At 44.7% G+C, this 12,247-nt stretch overlaps 1 protein-coding gene across 1 annotated transcript in view; it reads left to right on the forward strand.

The window, feature by feature from the left end:
• Positions 1-271: 271 nt before the first annotated feature.
• Positions 272-12,247, forward strand: part of LOC115135125 (regulating synaptic membrane exocytosis protein 1-like) — a 73,291-nt gene continuing 61,315 nt past the window's right edge. Inside the window, exons 1-2 of the mRNA XM_065023207.1 lie at positions 272-638; positions 4,884-4,955. Of these exons, the coding sequence (XP_064879279.1) occupies positions 475-638; positions 4,884-4,955 (236 nt within the window). The 5' untranslated portion in view covers positions 272-474. The remainder of the gene's footprint in view (positions 639-4,883; positions 4,956-12,247) is intronic.

The raw sequence follows: 12,247 nt of genomic DNA on the forward strand, positions 1-12,247 counted from the left end.
TTCAGGGGCTGCGGTCCCATTGACGGTTCTACATCTCCGTGACAGCAGCAGCATCAGCAGCAGCAGAGCGCGGCAGTGGTGTAAAACAAGGAGCCCACCTAGCCAGCGTTCCAGACTGGGCAGCGGTAGAGAAACATCGCTCTGCGTTGAACGAAGCTAGCTTCACCAGGGGGCCGAGTAGCCTATCATTCTCTGCCGGAGACATGGGATCCCCGTAACTGGAGGTGGAGGGGAGAGGAGGGCGGGTGGGGGGTGGGGGGGAGAAGAGAAAAGAGCGAGAGAGGGGAAGAGAGAGAAAAAGAGAAAAGGCGACTAGGAACCGAAGAAGCACTCCCACCGTGGGTGCCTGCCACCATGGGAGCCTTGCATCACTTGCCCGAGCCGTTGCTTCGTCCATGGGCCATGTCGTGATCCGTGGGCACAGCCAGCGGGATTTCTGTCAGTGATCCTAGCCGCCAAAGAGAGGGGGAGAAGATGTCCGCCTCCGTGGGCCCTCCGGGCGGCGCGCGTCCACCCGTCGTGCCGGCGTCCATGCCCGAACCGGACCTGAGCCATCTGACGGAGGAGGAGAGGAAGATCATAATGGCCGTGCTAGCTCGACAGAAGGAGGAGGAGGAGAAGGAAGAGGCCATGTTAAAGTAAGGGAGATACTGGGGCTATTTCCGCTCTGGAGATACCGGGGAGATGTTGTGCAGAGATGCTGCCATACTGCCGCTAGGCTACCAATAGGCTAACAAACCTATACACATATCTGTCTATCTAACCTACTCATGGCACTAAGGTGCAGCATAGACTGTCGATGTGTGTAGTGATTCGCTGTAGTGAGTGTGTGTGTGTAGGTTATGTGTTTATCAGCATGTAGACTATCCCTCGGTGTATCCCTGTTATATGGACTATGGTATCAGTGACTCTTGATTGTGATCATACAGAATGCCAGTGGACAGCTCCATGCATGTGAGACTGCCTACTTTAGTGTTCAATGGTCAGCTGCACTCCCCTAACATGAGATGGTACCTCCTATATTGCCCCAGCTCCTCTCACGGCAAAGATAGTGTAGCTTATTTCAGTCTCAACCATCTATAGCCTACATTTTAGCCTACAGAGTCAAGGATAACCTAACAAGATGTCCTAACATGAATTGAGAGTGTGTGTGTGAGAGAGAGAGAGGGGGGAAGGGGGGGGGGGGCTTTTGAGTAAGAGTGTGTTGGGTCAGGGCCGTCACAGGTGTACGAGACGAAGAGGAGGAGACAGGAAGGGAGGGAGGGAGAGAGAGAGAGAGAGAGAAAAGGGGTGTGTCGTCCCCGAGACACACAGCAGCTTCACACTCCACTGTCTTTTAGTACCCGGACACAAATAAACTAATATCAAACTCATTTCTTCTCAACCGCTCCCATTTCCCCCAATGCAAGTATGTGTTCTGTCATATCCGAACAATTCTAAACCGCTGGCTATATAGGTTGTAAATAACCTATAACCCAGGCTAGTATATTCCCAGCACAGCTTCTGTATGCTACAGACAGGCTAACAGCAGGCTGCGATTGCACAGCATCATTCGACCGAGATTCTGTCATTTCTGCTTGTAAAATCAGTGAAACAGCATCTCTGCCCTAGCAGTGTGTTTCCAGTGCTTGAATTGGGCAGGAGCTCACGGAACAGAGTACCAGCACCTCAACTGTTCTACTGCTTGAGCTCCTGTTCTTCTTTTAGAATATTAGGTCAAAAGTATTGTGGAGCTACTGCACCTAAATATAAACAGTACCGGCATCCAAAATGAGTACGGGCACCAATTTGAGTTGAAGTCAAGCACTGTGTGTTTCCATCCCATATCTCAACAGCTGTTTGCGTGTACGTTTGTTGCTTTGGTGACCGGGTGCAGTTGAGTATCAGCCCAATGTAGGCCAGCACCAGCACTCTCGCATCAGCCTACAGCAGCCCATCTTGACAGAAAGGCTACAGTAAACGCATGTAACCTAGTTTATGTGTTGTTTTATTACAGTGGATGATGGTCAAAAACAGCCTGTGCTATTTTAGCATTTTCACACATAGAGCGCGAGCCAGTGTGGAAGGAGCAGGTATGTTGTATTTGTCACGACAACAATTCTGAGGTTTATCATCGTGAGTTAAATTGAACCCCTTTCTGGGTAGCATATTTCTCCACGGATAGTCTGACAAACTGCAGCGAGGTGATATGACGTCAGACCACAGTCACTGCTATCGCATAGTCTTATATAGAATGAATAACTAGGCTCCCATGAGAACCCCTTCTTCTCTGCTATTCACGTCTGTGTTCTATTTGTGGCTCCTTTTGCAGAGTGCTAGCCCTGCATTGAATCTGCACACCCATTCATTGCATCTAAAGAAAGAACTGTCCAATGCACAAGTGGTCATGCATCATTTTCATCATTTTCATCATAGGCGCAAGACTATATTTCAGCTCTGCCTTATTGCTAGTCGGAGCACATAAGCTACTGTAGCATGTGTGTGTGTGTGTATGCATGCTTGCATGGTGTGCTGTGTGATCTAAATTGGGACCTATGCTACAGTAGGCTATGTGCCCACACTCTAGCGATAAGGCAACGCTGAAAACAGCCTCTTGTAAGTCTTACATCCACAGAACTCACCTACATGTATATCATATAGGATCGTTTACTCTAATCACAACATCAGCTCATGGTAGACCCAGGCTGGACTGGTATGTCATCTAATCTAATTCTATGCTGTAAATCCGTTTGATGAACCCGCTAATGTGAGAAGCGCTGATGAAACCTGAAGAGAGCAGTGTGGCCACAGTAGCCTAGTACGAACACACACACACACACACACACACACACACACACACACACACACACACACACACACACACACACACACACACACACACACACACACACATAATCTGGAATTCAATCCAACCCGCCATATCAATGTTTACACAGTGCTTTTGTATTCATACTACAGTAACTGCCTGTGCATGTGCAGTGTGGGTGTATGTTCTGTATGTGGAGGTATTTTCCTGGATAGGTCACATAGTCAGGAAAAAAACCTGCTGGTTGTAAGAACACAGTGTGCTCCTCTGCTACTGTAACCTAAGAAGGAGGTTTTGCTTCTACATCAACCTTTTCACCCAATCTGTGTAATTGAAGTTGGGAGGTTTGAACAGCTATACTAGACAGTCAGACACCCATCTTAATGACAGCTCAAACACAATGTATTTGAGCTGTCATTAGATGGGTGTCTGATTGTGAGTGGCTAACTAACATTGAGTGGCTGCTGCCAACACACTGACTCAACTCCAGCCACTTTAATAATGGGAATTGATGGGAATTGATGTAAAATATATCGCTAGCCACTTTAAACAATGCTACTTAATATAATGTTTACATACCCTACATTATTTATCTCAAATGTATACGTATATACTGTACTCTATATCATCTACTGCATCTTTATGTAATACATGTATCACTAGCCACTTTAAACTATGCCACTTTGTTTACATACTCATCTCATATGTATATACTGTACTCGATACCATCTACTGCATCTTGCCTATGCCGCTCTGTACCATCACTCATTCATATATCTTTATGTACATATTCTTTATTCCTTTACACTTGTGTGTATAAGGTAGTAGTTTTGGAATTGTTAGCTAGATTACTCGTTGGTTATTACTGCATTGTCGGAACTAGAAGCACAAGCATTTCGCTACACTCGCATTAACATCTGCTAACCATGTGTATGTGACAAATACATTTTGATTTGATTTGATGTGTTGTTACAGATCTGTCACTCCTTTCACTTTTATACAGAACACATCATGTTGTGGGGTTCTCTTCTGTGTTTTCTCTGTGATCAAGATGATCAGAGGACCCATTGATGTGTATGTAACATTTATGGGAATAATAATATATCCGATAGTCATTTCGAGATAAAAGTTAAAAACATACTTTTGTATAATAATTTTATCAGAGATTTGATTGTTTTCTAAGTCAAAGTTGTGTAGTTATAAAATATGGTGAATCACGTTTTTGTAATTGATTATCTACCTAGCAACTACTTTTCTCTATTCTGATTAATCAGATGTTGGTTAATTGTTGAAGAAGAACAGGAAGTAGTGGAGTAGATGGTCACGTTCCCCTGCTCAGACGTTGCATTCATCAACCAATTGTTGTGTGCCACGTCATCGACTGTCAGATTTCTATAACATATGATGTGGTTAGCTGATACTTATGATACCTATCCAGGCACTGTAGGATCTGGCATGTGTCAGCAACACCTGGGCAGAGGAATACGCCTGATGTATTTCATGTTTATTTATTTTACCAGGTAACACATTCTCATTTACAGCAACAGACTGGGGAATAGTTACAGGGGAGAGGAGGGGGGATGAAAGAGCCAATTGGAAGCTGGGGATGATTAGGTGGCCATGATGGTATGAGGGCCAGATTGGGAATTCAGCCAGGACACCGGGGTTAACACCCCTACTCTTACAATAAGTTCCATCGGGATCTTATAGTGACCACAGAGTGTCAGGACACCCGTTTAACGTCCCATCTGAAAGACGGCACACTACACAGGGCAATGTCCCCAATCACTCCCCTGGGATCTTCTGCTCAGAGGTTCCATGCATTAACTAATGATCGTGTGCCACGTCATCGACTGTGCAGTCGGCCACCAGATTGCTATAACATATCTGGTTAGCTGATATGTTAAATACTTATCCAGGCATTGTAAGATCTGGCAGGCGTCAGCAACTGTGTAAATGTCTAAATCGAGTCATACGTCCACCTTCTAAAAGAACCCTCAAACTGCACCATTGTATACATTTTTAACATAATTTTCTGACAAAATTCCAACAACATTGTCCCTCTTGTGTGTTTCAGGGAGGAGAAGCCCATCCAAGCAAGAACTGTGAACCTGGTAGGGCAGAAGAAGCCTCAGCAAAACGATGTCCGGTAAAAACCATTATACAACCATGTCTGTTATTTCTTTGAATGTTCAGTTGGTTATTCTAACATAGTCTTGGGGTGGTCAGAAGACCTGGGTTCGAATCCAGTCTGTCACATTGGTGGCTAAAGCTGGTTATGGGTCTTTGATGACAAGGTGGTTAAAAGGGAGTGAAATGTAACAGATGAGCTGGTGAACTTAACTATCTTCACGTAATGAGTAACCTTGCCTTAGACCAGAGGGATATACTACGATTGAAGCTTCAGTTAGCTTCATGTTCCAGCTCAATCTTCATCCATACTATGACGGGGAATATTACTCGTCCGCCTGCCGCTAACTCTAGCAGGTTTTTAACGGCGCATGCATGTCACCTGTGGCTAGTTGAATGCCAAACTCTTCATTGAGACCATGATGAAACATCACTCTATGGGAGAGTCAGAACTCTTAATTGAGACCATGCTGACACATCAATCTATGGGAGAGTCAGAACTCTTCATTGAGACCATGCTGACACATCAATCTATGGGAGAGTCAGAACTCTTCATTGAGTCCATGCTGACACATCAATCTATGGGAGAGTCAGAACTCTTCATTGAGTCCATGCTGACACATCAATCTATGGGAGAGTCAGAACTCTTCATTGAGACCATGCTGACACATCAATCTATGGGAGAGTCAGAACTCTTCATTGAGTCCATGCTGACACATCAATCTATGGGAGAGTCAGAACTCTTCATTGAGACCATGCTGACACATCAATCTATGGGAGAGTCAGAACTCTTCATTGAGACCATGCTGACACATCAATCTATGGGAGAGTCAGTGTCGCGTTTTCATTTGTGCCGAAATCTAAATGAAAGAAAAGTTATCCTGCAAATTCAGCAGGCTAGTGTGTTGGTGTGCCGTGTTTATTTGATTACTTATCGTTAATGGCGTCTTTGGTGTGCTTTTCAATGAACAAGCATCTCCCCCCATTCCTATTGATAAAATAGTTGTATTTGTCATACACAAGTTTTACTGTGCGTAAAGTTTGAAATGCATTCTGTCATTGCAAAATGTGTAATGTGCTAGGTATTTTAAAAATGACTATTATTTAATACACACAAAAAAATGAAGGGGATGATGACGCAATCTTTGTGAGAGGGAGGGAATCTGATTTCATCTGTCCTCAACTCGTGACTCAGACACTTTTATTCAGAATAAATGTAGTAAGCCCTGAGTTAGCCTGCCCGGTAGCAGGTTAGATCTGAATGATTCGTTGCCATAGAAAAATGTACCTGGCTAAAAGGTGAGCCACTTTCGTGGTACCGGTTATCCCGAGTTGAACTCAGAGTTGACCAAAGTGACCACGCTAACTCCTCAAACCACCTACGTAGTATAGGGCTTGGAGGACTCGTGATATAGCTCCCAAGCTAATGTCAACCACAACATTCCACAACCCAGTGAGAAGATGGACATCACCTGTTAATTAGCTCTTAATGTGCTATTGAGCCATCATTGAGTCTTTGACGTGGGTTTGTGTTATGGATACGTGGTTAAGCGTGATGCCCCTAACGGCTGGTCCAGGGTCAGATATTCTATATCCTCCTAATGGTCAGAAGGTTAGAATTTGGATTTGGGTAACCTGAGCCCAGATGTCTAGTAAGGGATGACTTCCTATCTCTTTGGCTCTGATGAGGAAAACAGCCAGTATTCACCCAGAGTGATAAGTATGTCATATTGAAGTACCGGTATGTCAACTATCAGTCCAGCATCTAAGGCCCCTTTGACTGAGGTGAGTTTGAGGATGCAGTTGAGAATGTGTGCGTCTGTGTGTATTGTATGTTTAGCTGTTCTTGGGAGCGGGAGCTGTGGTCAGTACTTTAGGCTTATGTCTGTAATGGAGATTGTGTCTGCAGCACAATGAACACGTTGTGTGTGTGTGTGTATATACTGTAGGTCTTTATTTCTATGCGGTCGTGCACTTTGACATTTTGTGCGTGTGAGTGGTTGTGCATGCGAGTGTGTGTGTGTGTGTGCTTCATGTGTGTGTTTTGCGCAAGCATGCATGCGTGTGTGAGAGGTTGGATCAGAGAGCGGTGGGATTAAGGGGCAAATCAGCTGGATCACATCTGCTTCCCCGAGGAATCCCGGAATGTGGCCCAATTATGACATCATACCATGGAATCCCGGTCACTATTCCGACACATACGGAATGTCAGCAGGCCGGTCTGAACTTTATTTCTGGATAAAGATATGCTTATCATATCTGGCCATTTCTCAAATGACATCATATCCCCCACATAATGCATTTTTGACCTTAGCTACTTTCCCTGGTCAAAAGCGGTGAACTGTAAGTAGTTGTGTATCATTTGACATGCAGGCTATTATCTGTTTTTCTCTGATTCTAGATGAGCATAGATGTGGATCTGTGATATGAATTCAGGAAGCTCAAGTAATGGAAAGCATATTTGTGTAAAGGGTAGTGAAGTGAACTCAGAATGCATTAATGGTAGACCTACTCATCCTGTTGATAGAGGGTCTTGTCATGTCTTCCCCCTTGCCCACAGAGCAAAATAGGCTATGTAAGACAACTTCTTAGAATTAGCATCACCTACCGCCATGTAACATTCTCACTAAAACTCATGTCAAACATTAACAAATTCTCTAACTTTACTCTGAGTGTACAAATCTGCTCTTTCCATGATATAGACTGACCAGGTGAATCCAGGTGAAAGCTATGATCCCTTATTGATGCCACTTGTTCAATCCGCTGCGATCAGTGTAGATGAAGGGGAGGAGACAGTTTAAAGAAGGATTTTTAAGCCTTGAGACAATCGAGACATGGATTGTGTATTTGTGCCATTCAGAGGGTGAATGGGTAAGACAAAATATGTAAGTGCCTTTGAAAGTGGTATGGCAGTAGGTGCCAGGCGCACCAGTTTGAGTGTTGGGTGCTCAACAGTTTCCCGTGTGTATCAAGAATGGAGTCAACATGGGCCAGCATCCCTGTGGAACGCTTTCAACACTTTGTAGAGTCCAAACCCCGACAAATTGAGGCTGTTCCTAGGGCTAAGGGTGGGTGGGGGGTAACTCAGTATTAGGAAGGTATTCCTAATATTTTGTACACTCAAATCAAATCAAATTGTATTAGTCACATGCGCCGAATACAGAGTCAATGTGGGGGGGCACCGGTTAGTTGAGGTAATATGTACATGTAGGTAGAGTTATTAAACTGACTTGGGTGGCTGGAGTCTTTGACAGTTTTTAGGGCCTTCCTCTGACACTACCTGGTATAGAGGTCCTGGATGGCAGGAAGCTTGGCCCCGGTGATGTACTGGGCCGTTCACACTACCCTCTGTAGTGCCTTGCGGTCGGAGGCTGAGCATTTGCCATACCAGGCAGTGATGTAACCAGTCAGGATGCTCTTGATGGTGCAGCTGTAGAACCTTTTGAGGATCTGAGGACCCATGCCAAATCTTTTCAGTGGGGAATTTGGTTTTGTCGTGCCCTCTTCACGACTGTCTTGGTGTGCTTGGACCAGTGTATATTTACCATACAGAGCTTACATTACTCTCCCCTCTACGACTGGATGTATCTATAAGGCCTAGCTTATGTCGCTGATATACCCCATTGAGCAGAGAGACCCCTGATAGGACTAGGATACTAGCCAATCACAGAGTGCAGGAAGTGACTTCCCGGCCAATCTCAAAACCTCAGGAGGGAACTGGAGTGTTACTGGGCCATTGCCATGGCGCCAGGGTCAGGAGACTGCTATCCAATCACATGTGTAGTTCCTGAATGTGTCTTCACAGGTGAAAGCATGGCTACTGTCCCGACAACTAGAGAAGCACAGTTAGCACACAGCTAACTCAACACAACCTAGCATGACTTATGTACTGTATCTTTCTGTAACTACAGGATATTGTTCCCTGTATGGTGTGAGGTTTGTGTGTGTGTGTGTGATTGTAGACGGTGTCCACCCTGTTAAAGGTAGAGCTCTATACGACTGTGCCAAGCCATATGGAGCTCTGTCTGGGGAGCACACTACCCACTTAGCTCTGCTGTTGGCTTTGGTGCTCTCTCCATCTGTCTTCCTCATCTTTTCTCCCCATCTATCTATTTCTAGCGGCCAATCTCTTTCTCTATATCGTCCTCTTTATCTCCCTCCCTCTGTCTTTTATCTGTATTCTCGACATCCTCAGGTATCTGGCTAATGACTGTGCGTGCACGTGGGTGCGCATGGGTGCACGCGTGTGTGTGTGTGTGTGTGTGTGTGTGTGTGTGTGCGTGCGTGCGTGCGTGACATTAGTGCTCTTTAAGCCTGTGACGGTGTGTAAGTAAGGAGGTGTGTTCTTGACAGAGCGGAATGTCTTCTCAAGTGGACTGACTCTCCCTCTTTTCTCTCTCCATCCCTCACTCTCTCTTTCTCTGCTGGTAAATGTTATTGTCTTGGAGCTGCAGGCTTGTTGAAGTCCCACTCAGTAATGAGGATAGGCCCTCCAGACCAGTCTAAGACACGTGAACGCTCCTACTGAAGGAGAGAGTAATGTCACTCCATGTATCCAAGAGAGTTTGTGTAGCAGTCAACAATCAATACAGTGCATGTGTCTTGACATTGGTATGTTGTGAATCAGGGTTGGTGAATCAGTACTGGCGAAGTGAACCTACAGTACATAACCACCAAGACGGGTACCCAGTATAGGGTTGAGGGAAGAGGGAGGCAGAGATGGAGGGGAAAGAGTGAGCGTGTGGTGGAGATAAATGTGTGAGAGAGCAGCTGAGCTGAATAGAGCAAGAAAAGGAAGAGAGAGACACATTAAAAAGAATCAACAAAAAAACTGAGCAAACTAGAATGCTATTTGGCCCTAAACAGAGAGTACATAGTGGTGGAATACCTGACCACTGTGACTGACCCAAACTTGAGGAAAGCTTTGACTATGTACAGACTCAGTGAGCATAGCCTTGCTATTGAGAAAGGCCGCCGTTGGCAGACTTGGCTCTCAAGAGAAGACAGGCTATGTGCAAACTGCCCACAAAAGGAGGTGGAAACTGAGCTGCACTTCCTGACCATATTAGAGAGACACATTTCCCTCAGATTACACAAATCCTCAAAGCATTAAAAAACAAACTCTATTTTGATAAACTCCTATATCTATTGGGTGAAATACCACAGTGTGCCATCAGAGCAGAAAGATTTGTGACCTTTTGCCACAAGAAAAGGTCAACCAGTGAAGAACAAACACCATTGTAAATAAACTCAGCAAAAAAAAAAAATGTCCCTTTTTCAGGACCCTGTCTTTCAAAGATAATTCATAAACTCCCATAACTTGCAGGTGCCTTGGTGGAGAGTGGGTTAACTTCTCACAGCAAGAACTGGCAAATCTGGTGCAGTCCCCGAGGAGGAGATGCACTGTAGTACTTAATGCAGCTGGTGGCCACACCAGATACTGACTGTTACTTTTGATTTTGACCCCTTTGTTCAGGAACACATTATTACATTTCTGTTAGTCACCTGTCTTCGGAACTTGTTCAGTTTATGTCTCAGTTGTTGAATCTTGTTTATGTTCATACAAATATTTACACATGTTAAGTTTGCTGAAAATAAATGCAATTTGTATAAACGCAATGCAAACATATGTTTCCCATGCCAATAAAGCCCTTAAATTGAATTGAATTGAATATGGTTGTAAAAACACAGTGTACTCCTTTGCTATGGTAACCGAAGAATTTGGTTTTGCTTCTACATTCACCTTTTCACCCAATCGGTGTAATTGAAGTTGGGAGGTTTGAAGGGGAAAATCTAACCATAGTTGAGGAGTGTGCACACCAGAGGAGAGGGGGCGAAGGAGAGAGAGGTGGAGGCGGGGATGAGGGAGAGAGCTGAAGAAAGAGATGGATGGATGGTTGGAGAGGGGAAGGTGACGCTATACACCACCCGGGCCACTCAGCATGGCGACAGATTTGCCGGAAGCAAAGGAGGGAGGGGGAAGTGCAGATCCTGCCAGGGAGAGAGAAAAACCTAAGAGAGTGAGAGACAGAAAGAGAGACTGTGGCTTACTGTGTGCCGCTGATTCCATATGGTGGTGAGGTGCCGTCCAGAGCGGGAAGAGACCAACCTGTCTAGCATAGGAACAGAGGAGAGTAAGTTAGTGGGCTTAAACCAACTACCTTCCATAGACCAAAGTGTTATCCTGTCCTTTTGATATAAAATAAGTTGTCATAAGCTTCAATCCCCTCCCACCTAAACCCACGACCACACACACGTCTCTCCTTTATTCTAGCGCCACAGGGGACCAGTCACAAGGCTGGCACCTTTAACTGCTTTCCAATTGTGCAAATAGCAGGAGGAAGAAACTTGTTTATATTTTTTTAAAGCTCGTCTATTATAGGACTGGGAATTTACAGAAATCAATCAGGTGGATGACTCCTCCTGTTGAGAGAGAGAGAGAGATTCATTTCTAAATGGCTGTGAAGTGATTCTCTCTCGCTCTTCTTTGACACTCGCTCATTGTCTTTTGATTAATGTCCGCTTGCCTTTTGAATATCGATCTGAGATGAGAGGGTGAGTCATGAAGGGAACCCTTAGTCACTGCAGCTATATCAGGTGGCGTGGGAGTGAGTTTATGAATGCTTATTGGTACAGATACAGAGTACCCATAGATGTCATGGCTCAGTCGGCTAGCAACACCAGGGTGGTGGGTTGGATTCCTACATGGGGTACATACAGTATATTGGACATGTGTGTGTGACCGGTGGTGTGCAAAATCAAGCCCCTGCTCCATAGCCACTCTAAATAATAATATAGATTAGGTTCATATGTGACCGTTGGCTACCGAACACACCTTCTATCCCTCGGGCTTGCCCACCAGGTCCATCTGGTTGGCTGATCAGCGTGGTTGTGCCAGTGTATTTAAGCAGAGCTCTTCCTTCCGTCTGGAGAAAAAGTTTTTTTGTCTTTTGAAAGATTGGCGTGCTTTTGGAGGACAAGAGCAGGGACAGTGAAATGCAGCCCGAATGTAAAGAGTCTTAAAGATGTCTTTTGTAAGAATGGTGTATGTAACAGCGCCAGTAAACATTATACTGAGTTCCTCTCTCCTCCTCCTTGGGCACACCAGCCTGAGTGAGTGCAAATTGGGGTTTATTCTCCACAAAATATTCAACTATTTAATAATTGAAGTTTCCAACATAGTCAGTTTCTTTCAATGGTCTCTGTTGAAAAAAAATGCACAATGATACATTTCCAGGTTAAGCGCACACAATTTCCATAGCAATCACATCTTAATTCTCCCAAGTGTTCTATGTTGAAGTTTACATAATC

The sequence above is a fragment of the Oncorhynchus nerka genome, linkage group LG10, assembly GCF_034236695.1.
Source record: "Oncorhynchus nerka isolate Pitt River linkage group LG10, Oner_Uvic_2.0, whole genome shotgun sequence".
Taxonomy (NCBI): Eukaryota; Metazoa; Chordata; class Actinopteri; order Salmoniformes; family Salmonidae; genus Oncorhynchus; species Oncorhynchus nerka.